The sequence below is a fragment of the Neoarius graeffei genome, chromosome 2 (genome assembly GCF_027579695.1).
Source record: "Neoarius graeffei isolate fNeoGra1 chromosome 2, fNeoGra1.pri, whole genome shotgun sequence".
In the NCBI taxonomy this organism is placed as follows: domain Eukaryota; kingdom Metazoa; phylum Chordata; class Actinopteri; order Siluriformes; family Ariidae; genus Neoarius; species Neoarius graeffei.
This window is the reverse complement of record NC_083570.1, coordinates 85,446,179-85,460,393: the sequence shown is the minus strand read 5'-3', so window position 1 is coordinate 85,460,393 and position 14,215 is coordinate 85,446,179. Positions and strand designations below refer to the sequence as shown.

General features: G+C 39.2%; 1 protein-coding gene across 1 annotated transcript in view; it reads right to left on the bottom strand.

The window, feature by feature from the left end:
* Positions 1 to 6,616: 6,616 nt before the first annotated feature.
* The window catches only part of slc44a1b (solute carrier family 44 member 1b), a 106,540-nt gene continuing 98,941 nt past the window's right edge, over positions 6,617 to 14,215 (bottom strand). Inside the window, exons 15-16 of the mRNA XM_060915109.1 lie at positions 9,086 to 9,193; positions 6,617 to 6,723 (exon numbers count right to left, since the gene is read on the bottom strand). Coding sequence (XP_060771092.1) covers positions 6,700 to 6,723; positions 9,086 to 9,193 — 132 coding nt within the window. The 3' untranslated portion in view covers positions 6,617 to 6,699. The remainder of the gene's footprint in view (positions 6,724 to 9,085; positions 9,194 to 14,215) is intronic.

Sequence of the window (14,215 nt, the reverse complement as noted above, 5' to 3'; positions counted from 1 at the left end):
ACACACACACACACACACATACATGTATGCGTGTGTACATATGTGTGAGTATAGAAACTGACTGGATTGTTTTATTTGAGAGTCTGTAGGTTGGTATGCTCCAGATACCAAAATCTATGTGCACAAGCACTGAAAAAGTGAGTTTTTCATAATATATCCCCTTTAATACGTGTCCAGATTCCTCTGGATATAAATTGGATTAATTTGTCACACTTTTAAAGCTTTCATTTGTCTCACCCTCATGTAGGTGAATCTAAGCTTGGAGTGTGGAAGTGTCCGTTGTTTCAGTCCATAACAATAGAGGACAATGTTTAAAATTTTCCATTTTATTACTTTAAAAAACAAGATACATATGAAATCATAAATATAAAAAAACCAAAAACCTTAATTCAATGTTACAAACAACTCTACTGCAGGTAAAAGCTAAGAGCTAGTGTTACACCAGACAAGGAAACTGATGTATTGCCTATTCATAACAGTATTCTTCACACAGGAACGGCCTATTTCTCCACGGGGACGAGAATAGAAGCGCAGTTTCCCGTAATGAAGAGGAGAAACACACTCACATCTCGACAACATAAAAACAGTGGCTTGTCACTGAATAAAGCTATTCTTCTAGAAGTGTCAGTGTTTAAGTCACATGGATCCTAACGCCAAACAATTCACGTCCTACAAAAATGGCTCATTGTTTTAAAGAGTTAGAGTTAGAAAAAGCCCAGACTGGGAGCATGCAGGTTGTATATGTGTGTCTATACGTGTGTGTGTGTGTGTGTGTGTGTGTGTGCGCGTGTGTGTGTGCATATTGTGAATATGGACATTACTAGCTTGGCTCTGGCTATAAGCAGAGCATCTCTACATCTCTCTAACAGACAGCGACAGGCCTGAACCTGCCACATGCCAGCTGCTCAGCCGCCACGCTGATTGAGAGAGAAAGAGGAAAAACAAGGACTCAACTAAATACCAAAACAAGCAGTTAGAACAATACAGCTTTTGTGCACTTCATTTGAATTTTAAATTGTGCACCATTTGGCAAAGTAGGGTCGAGCAGAGAGCCAGATCCTGCTGTTCCTCAGCACTGGGTCAAGATCACAGGTCAGCTCGTCTTGCTCAAATCCTCCCCAATCAGAGCAGAATCATAAAACACAACACTGCGTTTAGTAAAGTCAGTAAAGGGCAACTTCTGATAACAGCGTACATCTCACCTCAGCAGTCAAGAAATTCTCACACGACCATTTCTTAACTGTATCTGAAAGATTTCAGTTTTCAAGCATTTGAGAATAAATTAGTCAACAGAGTTAAATGCTTATAACCATTTTAAAATCTAAATCTTTTTACACATACGCGATCTCTGTGTTAAAATGAGTACTTAGTGCAATTCTTAACATGCTTTAACCATAAGACTTGTGCCTGTAACAAATATTAATTCTTACTTTTTATATTTGTTTATATTTCTGAATCAAACTTTTAGATAGTTTCAAGATACCATCCACTATATAACATCCCATTTTCCTCCCTAATGTGAGATCTGGAATAACACACATGGACAAACAAACAGAAGACCACAATACACTTTAAGGTCCCTTTGCAGAGAAAAACAAAATCAACATTCTGTTATCAGTCAGCATGTAACTTCACATGTTCAAATATACTGTACAGAAAAATGCATACTCCACTATGTCATTTTCACCTCATTCAGATTTTTCTTATCCAAGTCCACTCGAAATCCATCATAAAGCAATTGTTACTGTATTAGGAAAACAGCCAACATTTCTCAGGTACCATGTGGCTGATCAAAATGAGACAAAGGTTAATCAGTAGACGTGATCATTTTTTTAATGTTTTTAGTGAAACACTCGTTTCCACTAGTGAGCCACTTTTTATAAGCAATTTATAAAAACTGACAAATACTGTTGAATATTAAAGTGCCATTCCACCATTGGATGTATTCTTTGGCATAAAATACAATATATTTTATGACAACATGACTAGACAGAGAAATCTTTTAGCTTCAAAATGATATATCAAACATAATTTTTTGACAACGACAAGTATATTAATTTTGCGACCAAAGTCACCTACCCTTTTAATTTCCGCGCGGTAGTGAAACGTGATGTCATCGGCAGGTTCCCCTTCTTGTGTACCACGTCACGTGTGACGTGGCACAGATTATCAGCAATGGCGGATAGAACGCGATTTCCACTTGTCGATTGCTGTGCCGATATTCACCATCGACCGTCTCCTTTGGGCATCACTTGCTATTTTCCTTCGCTTCTTTTCCGAAGCTGACAATCGCGTTCTATCCGCCATTGCTGATAATCTGTGCCACGTCACACGTGACGTGGTACACAAGAAGGGGAACCTGCCGATGACATCACGTTTCACTACCGCGCGGAAATTAAAAGGGTAGGTGACTTTGGTCGCAAAATTAATATACTTGTTGTCAAAAAATTGTTTGATATATCATTTTGAAGCTAAAAGATTTCTCTGTCTAGTCATGTTGTCATAAAATATATTGTATTTTATGCCAGAAAAATACATCCAATGGTGGAATGGCACTTTAAGGTACCTTTACTTTGCTGTTAAGGCTTTGGGAGAAGGTGTAGGTTCACTCTTATTGTGAAATTGTAAAGTAAAAAGATTTTATAAATATCGAGTAACTGGCGTGTGCTGGATATTAAGTGCTCTCCTCTCAGATTTGAGAAGTACTGTTCTGTTCCAGGGGTTAGAGTATAGTCCAGATGTGAACATTTCAGAAGCCCGAACTGAGTACTTGAAAAAATACTTGAGCAGAACTGATAAACCTATGAAAAAATACTGGAGATCAGCAGCTCTAATTTCCTAAACACAAATGAGCTTAGCTTCTATAGCAGACCCTCGTGTTTTATCCAATCACATGCATTTATGTAAATTATTTAGCTGAAGACGGCTAATCTGTCCAGAGACTAGCTAAAGGGCTTTATTCTATTCACATTCACTGGATATGAGCAATCGTGTGCTCTGATTGGCTGCTCTACTACTAGGCTATCAGCTCATATACCATGAGTAGAGAAAAACAAAATGGCAGCGCGTGTTGCTGAACCAACCGAGGACGAAATAAAAATTCTACTCAGAAACAAAACCCCCCCAAAAATACAAAAAAGTAACAAAAGATGGACTGAAAGTATTTGATGGTAAGAACATATCTTCTTTTTTTTTTAATTTTTCAAGAATTATTATTATAGCATTTTTCACAAATTGCTATTGTCATTTCACCGGTTTGTTCACATTCTAAGCGGAAATTATTTTGTCGGACGTTTTGTATAAAGTTTTTATTTATCGAATTTGCAAAAAATCAAAATAAAGATGCCCCGTTTCTCAAAATCCAGTAAAACAGTTATTCCACTCAATCTCGTTGTACATTAACTATGTGATACGCGCCTCGTCGACTGCCAGCTCATGTACGACTTGATTTTGTGGAATAACTGTTAAATATACATTAAAACCTTATAAGGCCTAGCGTGCTGGGAGGTGTGGCTCACCTAGACGTACCCAAAATTAATCAAAAATAGTTCCACAATTATCAGGTCAAAATACATAATCTTGGTCTACATGGATATGTAAGACCTCAGAAAATCTATTTCCAGTGTCAGTAACACTGTGACTGTTACTACGACTGAGTAATTTGTGATAAACCAAAGGAGAAAATTTATTTTTTTATCCTCACCTAAAGTTGATTCTAGATTAGACAGTGAAAGGAGGGAACCTTATGACCAAAAGATTTGTTGCCCTAAACACTATTCCTGTGGAGAACACCATGATAGCAATGGTTCCGTGCACAGAAATGCCACTTTTTTCATTCAGTAACTCCTTGACTACAACTGGATAAAAAAATATAGAAATACCACAAAGTACATACATACATACATACTTATTATTTTAATAAGTCTAGAGCTTACCAAAACAGCATTTAAAAAAAAACCTTTTTACCAGAAGTCAATTATAGTAGCCTTCTATTGGACCTGGTACCGAGTCCATTAAGAAATCAATTGTTTTATTGATTTTTCTTTTATGTGCCCTGGTCTGATTAGCAAATAGATGGCATGGCTTGCTGGCAGCACGGTGGTGTAGTGGTTAGCGCTGTCGCCTCACAGCAAGAAGGTCCTGGGTTCGAGCCCCGTGGCCGGCGAGGGCCTTTCTGTGTGGAGTTTGCATGTTCTCCCCGTGTCCGCGTGGGTTTCCTCCGGGTGCTCCGGTTTCCCCCACAGTCCAAAGACATGCAGGTTAGGCTAATTAATTGGTGGCTCTAAATTGACCGTAGGCGTGAATGCGAGTGTGAATGGTTGTTAGTCTCTATGTGTCAGCCCTGTGACGATCTGGCGACGTGTCCAGGGTGTACCCCGCCTCTCGCCCATAGTCAGCTGGGATAGGCTCCAGCTTGCCCATAACCCTGCACAGGATAAGCGGTTATGGATAACGGATGGATGACAGGGCTTGATTCAAAAAGTCAATGACAGAAAATGAATATTTAAAGACAAATGGACAGAGAAGTATGCATTTGCTCTTCCCACATCAAATCACATCTGTGGCACTAGTCAGAAGTGGGAGCATGAGGCACTGCTAAAAAGAGAAATAAAACACAACCACTTCACTTATGTATAGCCATGAACTAATCACTAATATCGTTAAGGACTGAAAAGATAACTGCTGTCAGTCATGTTAGTTGCTTTTCCGAACCTTTGTAAGAAAGGAGTATAATGAACCGGAACTTTGCAAATTTTAAGTAACATTAGTACCTTTTTTGCTGGATTGCTTGGATTTTAAGGTCAACCTGTTTACTAAAGGTGATCCTACACCATCTCCAAAAGTCACCAGCCTGCTTCATGACCATGACCCTTGTTCCAGTTTCTAAACATCCACCTGGCAAATGTTGGCTAAAATCCTCCAAACACTCCTTTAATAAATAGAAAAAACTGCAAAGTAACTAGAAAAATCTTTACTCCTCCTATCCACGTGCTGTACATAAACAACTCGCTTGTAGTTTCACTGCAGGCATTAGATACCGAATGTGTTATGGAAAGCTTGAACTGGTTTAAGGCTTACAAGCTCTCTGCAGTTGAAGGTCATACTGTACTGCAAAAATACTGTAACCAACCAATTAAATCCAGCAGGATGTGCTGCACGCTTAATGGGTTAAGGCAAGGTGCGAGTTTTTGTGTGCCTCTCCTCTCCAAACCACTCGGTATCACAGGGATGCCTCAAAAAAATAAAAATAAAAAATCTGAAATGTAGTGCAAGTAGGAAGACTTGAGTTTGCTGCAGGAGTAAAAGTGGATGCTCAGACATCACACAAATTTAACGCACCCAAACTCTCCACAGGATGCAGTGTGAGAAAATTATAATAGTGGATTCATATTCAGTGACAGGTTAATACTACTCAGAGTTGATGAGTTAAAAAAAAAATCACGTGCAGAAATATTCTCAGAATTTCTCTTTCCCACAGTCTGAAGGATGGACTCCAGAAATCACCCTGTGTTTAAGGAGAGACCAGGGCCTGGTGTCTCGAAAGCACCACACTGTTAAGTATTTGTGAGAGCCATTCGTTTACACTCGGATAATCCAAAATGAGCTGCATGCTTGGACACAATCAGGAAACCAGGTCCTGGGCTGGTCTTCATGAAAAGTTAGATCAGAAATCTACAATAAGATCAGTGTAGAAACATGCAAGCAATCTGATTTTAAATCAGCACTCAAAATGTGAATCTAAGCCCACAGGTTTATGTGATGCTGGAGCTAAAGAAACTATGCAAAGATGGTGATCAAGAGCTTGGGTTGTACGTATCCAGCTTCTCAGAGTCTTAATGCTAATTCGGTGTTTGCATTTAATATCCTAATTAAAATAATCAGTGCATAATCTCAAATTATGCTTTATATTTAGCTTAAAATAAACCTGAAAAGAAAAGAAAGGGGGAAAAATACCAACAAAAAACGAAGGCCTGGTAACACACTTAGCACAACAGCTGTCACTGGCCCAAAAGATTCAAACAACTTTCATTTAGATGTTTAAATCATTGGGTTTTATCCTTTCAGGAAAAAAGACATACGGTAAAGCCATTCCTTTCCATGTGTAGAAACAATCAGATCGAAAATCTTTTTGGGGGAATCAATGCTTTAACACTGAGGCACAAAACAAACAAATAAACAAACAAAAAAAAAACCTCAGCGTCTAATCTTCCTCCCAAACACATGTTCATAATGTGACTGGGTTTAATAAAAATATCAGTAAAAGCAAATGATGCTTCAGGGTTAGGACCTATTAGGACCTAAAACAATAAAAACCAAATCAAGTCCTTCATTGCTGCATGACACAAAGGTTTCTACCAAACCTCAAGAAACCCATTTAAGAAAAAGGAACAAAAGTCTGTTATGAAAATTTTACATAATAAAAACCGTGATTCTAGACATTATTAATACTGTGTTTCACTAGATGGCAATTGTTTTTTAGTCTTATAAAAAAGGACATCACTACGAAAAATGCATCAGCCTTTTAAAATATGCAGCGCTTCAATATAAAGTGCTTCATTACATTGTTATTTCTTTTTTTTTTACAGTTTCTTATTAAAATATTGTATTCCCTGGAGTGAAACCATAGTAAACATGTTACACATTGGTAAAAATAAACATTTTGGAATGTCTTTAAAAAGTCCCATGGCCGGCTTTTGGTCAAGCTGAGCTTGTTCCAGATGCCTAAGAGGAAAACAGCGATTATATTTTTATTACAAACAACAGGAATAAAAATACTTGCCACAAAAAGCTTGGGTAAAAAGACTCACAATAGCACAAAATGAGAGCAAGAAAAGGAGAAACAATGAAGGATGAGTGCAGGTATGAATGTTAAAGAGAAACAAGAGGACATGCTGGGACGAGCAACATTGGATAGCCAGACTGTCTTGCCATATTAGTGGTCCAAAAAGTCAGACCACTAAAACATTCAGGGGTTTTTTGGTCATCCTCCAGCTGAATATTACGCATAGAAATATTAACATGACTATAGAGAAGCTTATCACAGCCAATCCAGGATGGTGAGTCCTCCCTTACAGAAAAACCACATGAACTTCACATGTGAAATATGTGGAAAATGTGTTTTGCACATGGGAAACGTGGTTTTGGCCCAATTTTATGTGAATCACATGTGGGAATGTTTTACACATGTGGTAACATGTTTTCCACATGTGCTCTACATGGTAACACATGTTACAAAATCTGATACCATGTATTCCACATCTTACCACATGTGGTAACATATGATCACGTGAAATACACGGGAATTTTTTTTTTTAAGACATTGCACAGTATATCTACCTCTATGTTTGCACATTGTTTGTTTGCCTCTCTCTTTTTTTTTAAAATGTTATCTTCATTTTTCACTCTACCTTTATATTTTGCATTCCATATGCACTTTATATTTTATATTTCATATTTTATATATAGATATATATCATTTTATTTATATATATATTAGTGCTGTCAAAAATGTCGCATTATTAACGCGTTAACTTGACTCAATTTTAACGGCGATAATTTTTTTATCGCGAGATTAACGCTCTGTGACATGATGCCACGCCCCGCACAGCCAGAGTCCTCTGCCCTCCCCCGAAGAGCCACGGTGCTCGGCTTAGGTTTCGTTTTCCCATCGGCGGCTCCAGCCCCACTTTGCAGTGGCTGTGACAAGACGTGTTATGCTCTGCAATAAAAAAAAAAAAAAAACACATTGGTACAACCAGTGTTCAAACTATGCCGATATTTTCAGGGGGTCCCTTTTTTTTCCCTTGGGGTGTGTGTGTGTGTGTGCTTGCGCTTGTCTCAGAGTGCGGCTCTCCATCGCGCGCTCACTTCGGATATGCAAATGCTTCCCGTTACACACGATTGCTATGTCAATAAACATCATTTTGCCAATATTTTAGAGACCCCCCAACATTTCCCAAATCATGTTTTCAAGGGATCTCATGTCTGTTTCAGGGGATCTCGGATCCCCCGAGTACCCCCGTAGTTCGAACGGTGAGCAAGCCCATTCACTTTTTTATGCTGATAAGAGAATTACAATGGTTTTTCATGTGACAAAAATGTGCGATTAAATCGTGATTAATCGCGAGTTAACTATGACAGTCGCGACATTAATCGCGATTAAATATTTTAATCGCTTGACAGCACTAATATATATATATATATATATATATATATATATATATATATATATATATATATATATATCGGTAAGCGTAGTTTGGTCGGGCAGTTGCAAAATAAGAATTTCATTACCCAATAATAAACCGCTGTGTCTGTTATTGTGTATATGACAAATAAAATCTTGAAATTCGTGTGTTTTTTCTGTAAGGGCTGAAAAATCCAAACAAAACAAAAAAAATATCCCTAAAGAATGCCTTAATTCAGTAGTATATACAGTAAAGCAGAACTAAGTGGCAGTGCAGTTAATGACAGCACCCACAGGGCTGGAACATGACTCAGAGCCAGCATTTTGGTGGAGAGTGTGTACTCTGCCTAAGCTTGTAAACCCTCCCTCCCTCCCTCCCTCCCTGCTCCTTCCTGCTGACTGCAGCTCATTTTCCAGCCTGCCAGTTCCATCCCCTGTGTGGTCAAGCTCAAAAATGTCTCCTCCAAAAGCAAAACGGTGACAATAAGGCCACAGATAAAAATATTATTTGTACAAGGACACTCTGGATACAAGACAGCCAGGAATTAACAAAAAAAAAAAAAACATAACACAGCAACGACAAAATCAAAAGTCCATGCACAGAAAAACAGACTCTGTTAGTGCAGAATGAAGAAAAGATTGAAGGACAAATAAAAACAGTCATGGCGATAGAGAGTGTTAATCAGCATGTGTGTTCTGAAGCAGCGTGAGCAGCAGGAAGAGTGTAAGTGTAGGTAAACACACACAAATGAAGATGATGATGTCTTGACAGAAGCATATGAAGAGCATGTAGTCAGACAGCACCCAGTCCACCAACACACACAGCAGCAGGTAGTAGAGCAGGAACTCCTGCAGGACCTCCCACTCACAGCCCACCGGTGTCACGCCCACACTCACCATGGCCTTCATCTCAGTCAGCCCCGCCTCCTCACGACCGCGAGACCGCTTCCTGCTCCGTCCACGCTCTGCCGGTGCCACCGACCTCCGGCTGTTCTCCACAAACTCCTGCAAAGGAGCAGACAACGGATCAGCACAACTAGAACTGTTACGTGGACAAATCGACAAAATAACAAAAATACTACAGTTGCGTGAAAAAAATAGCAGTACAACATCAGGAACCTGATGAACCATTGTTAGTAGCAGTAGTGGTATTTCTGCATGGTAAATAATTTACTTGCAGATGTAGTAGTGTAGGGCCGCACGGTGGTGTAGTGGTTAGCATTGTCGCCTCACAGCAAGAAGGTGCTGGGTTCGAGCCCAGGGGTCTTTCTGTGTGGAATTTGCATGTTCTCCCCGTGTCCGTGTGGGTTTCCTCCGGGTGCTCCGGTTTCCCCCACAGTCCAAAGACATGCAGGTTAGGTTAACTGGTGACTCTAAATTGACCGTAGGTGTGAATGTGAGTGTGAATGGTTGTCTGTGTCTATGTGTCAGCCCTGTGATGACCTGGCGACTTGTCCAGGGTGTACCCCGCCTTTCACCCGTAGTCAGCTGGGATAGGCTCCAGCTTGCCTGCGACCCTGTAGAACAGGATACAGCGGCTAGAGATAATGGATGAATGGATATAGTAGTGTAATAGAAAAACAACATCATGACATGCATGCTGCTTGTTCTGAGTAACTGACTCATTCATTGAAAAGGGTGTGTTCAAAATAACAGCAGTGTGGAGTTTAATGAGAAAATTAATTCATTCTGTGAAAAAACAGATGTCATTAATTGTCCTTTATTAAGGAAGAAGGGAAGCAAATCTTTCACACATTGTTATAAAATATATTTCCTTCCGAACTGCTAAGTAAAATGGGCTGTTCCAAACATCGTTCGGAGGAACAATGTAATTTGATTAAAAAGTCGATTGGAGAGGGGAAAACGTATCAATTACAGGATGTTCAGCTAAAATGATTTCAAATGCTTTAAAAAGGCAACAAAAACCCAAACCACGCAGAAGAAAATGAGCAACTACTACTAAAACGGATCGAAGAATAGTCAGAATGGCAAAGATTCAGCCAATCATCACCTCCAGAAAGAGCAAAGATGATCTAGAAGCCTTTATTTTGTTACACATACACTCAAGCACAGACTACGAGACGGCCTTTCGATTTCATAAAATCGGTGAAATTTAGTTCCCTCTGAAAGTTGGTCATTGTGATACATGTTTATTTCTGTAACATCTCACAAAATATTGACCATTCTGTGGCTGGGAAGTTGTTTAATTTGAGGGGATTCCCGAGCAAATAATGTGCATGAAATCGGTCGCTCCATGCAGTCAAGCAGACAGAGGAAGTCCGTGTGCGCATACACAGATTTACCACCTTCTTCTTTTCGATTTTATGGCAGCTGGCATCCACAGTGTTGCATTACTGCCATCTACAGGTTTACCTTGACCGTGCACTGACAGTTCCATCATTCTGTCGCTAAACGAACAGCTGATCACACCGAGGTGCTCGCTGACCGCCGATATTTATTAGTTTGGTCCTGTGTTTCCTTTCCTTCGCAACATAACGTCTTTTCTTCTCGCTTTCTGTTACTGTAGTCGGTCTTTCACATTTCATTCGCACACTCACGTCCTCCATTTTTCTCTCCTGTTTCAAATTTGTATCCCACAATGGGCCCGAACGGGGAAAGCCCACCACATGATGCATGACATAGTATCTTGAATTGGGTCATGGTGAAGCAGGAAACAGTGGAAAATTTATGGCCATGTGGCCCTAAATTAATCTCATCTCATCTCATTATCTCTAGCCGCTTTATCCTTCTACAGGGTCGCAGGCAAGCTGGAGCCCATCCCAGCTGACTATGGGCGAAAGGCGGGGTACACCCTGGACAAGTCGCCAGGTCATCACAGGGCTGACACATAGACACAGACAACCATTCACACTCACATTCACACCTACGGTCAATTTAGAGTCACCAGTTAACCTAACCTGCATGTCTTTGGACTGTGGGGGAAACCGGAGCACCCGGAGGAAACCCACGCGGACATGGGGAGAACATGCAAACTCCGCACAGAAAGGCCCTCACCGGCCACGGGGTCCCTAAATTCATTTATTGTTCTATTAAAAAAACTAATAAAATTAGAAGTCTGTGATTCGAATTCAGTTGCTTTCAGTCCACTAAACAAAAATAATTGGGTGTCAGGGAATATTCTTTTTATGACCTACACTTGAAAAATCTGAAAGGCAGTCTACCTTTAAGCACACAGTGAAATTCCTCCTCTGCATTTAATCCATCTGAAGCAATGAACGCATGCACACACAAGTGAGCAATGAGCACACATACATACCCAGAGCAGTGGGCAGCTATGCTACAGCACCCAGGGAGCAGTTGGGGGTTAGGTACCTTGCTCAAGGGCACTTCAGCCCAACCTCAGGCCAAGGTTGCCCCATGTTAGCCTAACCGCATGTCTCTGGACTGTGGGGGAAACCAGAGCACCCGGAGGAAACCCACGGGGAGGCACGGCGAGAACATGCAAACTAAACACAGAAAAGCCCCCATTGACCACTGGGCTCGAACCTAGAACCTTCTTGCTGTGAGACGACAGTGCTAACCACTACACCACTGTGCCGCCCATCTAAAATTACCTGTAAGTACTGTTACAGACAGAAGATGTTTGATCGAAGCTAAGCCATCAGCAAGAAGCCCCTGTAAAGCACCACTGTTGAAAAAACAGCATGCACAGAATCGCTTAAAATTTGCCAAGGAACACTTCGATTGGCCCAAAGAGAAATGGTGTAACATTCTGTGGACTGATGAAAGTAAAATTGTTCTTTTCAGGTCTAGTGATCATCGACAGTACGTCAGACAACCCCTGGGTACTGAATTCAAGCCACAGTACACTGAAGACAGTGAAGCATGGTGGTGCAAGAATCACAGTATGGGGATGTTTTTCATACTAATGTTGGGCCTATTTATGGTATATCAGGGATCACGGATCAATTTGAATCCATCAGAATACTTGAAGAGATTATGTTGCTGTATGCCGAAGAGGAAACGCCACTGAAATGGGTGTTTCAACAAGGCAACGACCCCAAACACACGAGTAAGTGAGCAACATCTTGGTTCCAGACAAAAAAGGATTGAAGTAATGAAGTGGCCAACTCAATCCGCTGACCTCAACCTCATTGAAAACTTGTGGGGTGACATTAAAAAAGAAGTTTCTGAAGCAAAACCCAAAAATTCACAGGAACTGTGGAATGTAGTTCGTTCATCCTGGACTGAAATACCTGTTTACAGGTGCCAGAAGTTGGTTGGCTTGATGCAAAGCAGATGCACAGTAGTTATCAAAAACAATGGTTATGCAACTAAATATTAGTTCAGTTTGAGTTTGAAGAGAAAAATGTTGACAGTGCTATTTCTTTGAACAGATTAACATTCCTTTTCTTTGCTTCCTGTAAAAGAATAACACAGACTTGATAAAATTTGTTAATGTTCTGATTTGGAATTGAATGTGTAATGTTTCCACTACATTTGAAATATGGAAATAAAAGCTATCAAAAAATATTTCACTTTATTCACGTTTTTAATGCACTGCCATTTTTTTTGAGCACAACTGTACATTAAATGGGTATTTAACTGATTAAATGGGTCAATAACAAGACATTTAAAGGATGTCTTCAACTCAAATCTTAATGTCATCTCATTAGTCCTCCAAATACCCCGATCTGTATTCAGATTTCAACCAAAAGTGGCCATGTTCTAAACTAGAAATGATGCTTCTTTGTTTTTTGTTTTATTAAATGTGAGCCCTACCCATATGCCCCTGGAAACACTTTTCATCCATAGAATATAACTAACAATTATTCACCAAAGGTGAGGTGAATATCAGTGAATAATAACCGAAATGAAGTCGATATTCATTGAGCCCGAGGCGGAAAATTGTTTTAGTATAAATACAAAAGTGATTATTTTAAAAAAACATTGCATAAAAAATAATTTAATTCAAACTTCAAAAGCACCATGCAAATGTAACAAGAAGACAGAGTCATCTATATCCCCTGCCCTATATATCAACTATATATATATATATATATATATATATATATATATATATATATATATATATATATATAAACATATATATTCATTGATTGAAAACACCTGACTCTAATTTCACCTTCAAATTAACTGCGAATCCTAGAGGTTCACATACTTTTGCCACTCACAGATATGTAATATTGGATCATTTTCCTCAGTAAGTAAATGACCAAGTATAATATTTTTGTCTCATTTGTTTAACTGGGTTCTCTTTATCTACTTTTAGGACTTGTGTGAAAATCTGATGATCTTTTAGGTCATATTTATGCAGAAATATAGAAAATTCTAAAAGGTTCACAAACTGTCAAGCACCACTGTATTTCCCAAATCAGCAGACTACTTACTATAGGTTATCAACAAAAACCTAATGATATTTTATCAGATTTCATTTATATTTTCGGTTTGCTACATTCCAGAAAGATCAGATAAGTTCACGGACATGCTAACAGAATTTAATCCAAAGCTGGGACGCAGTGCTGCTGTTAGTCAAAATGGGGTCCTCTAAGTGGAATTTCATTATAATGACCATATAAGTTTATGTGAAGAACAATGGAGAATATTCTTTTAAGAATAATGAAAACCATACACAATCAACATACAGTGGATATAAAAAAAGTGTACACACCCCGTTAAAATGATAGGTTTTTCTGATGTAAAAAAATGAGACCACGCTAAATAATTTCAAAACTTTTCCCACCTTTAATGTGACCTATAACCTGTACAATTCAATTGAAAAGCAAACAAATCTTTTAGGGGGGGAAACATAAAAAATAAAGAACGTACAATAAGCTGGTTGCATAAGTGTGCACACCCTTAAACTAAAACTTTGTTGAAGCACCTTTTGATTAAATTACAGCATTCAGTCTTTTTGGGTTCACACCTGCCATCAATTAAACTGACTCTGATTAACCCCAAATAAAGTTCAGACATTTACTCAGTCGCATCCTCCAGCAAAAGCCAGGGTTCACAGAGAGCTTACAAAGCATCAGAGGGATCTCA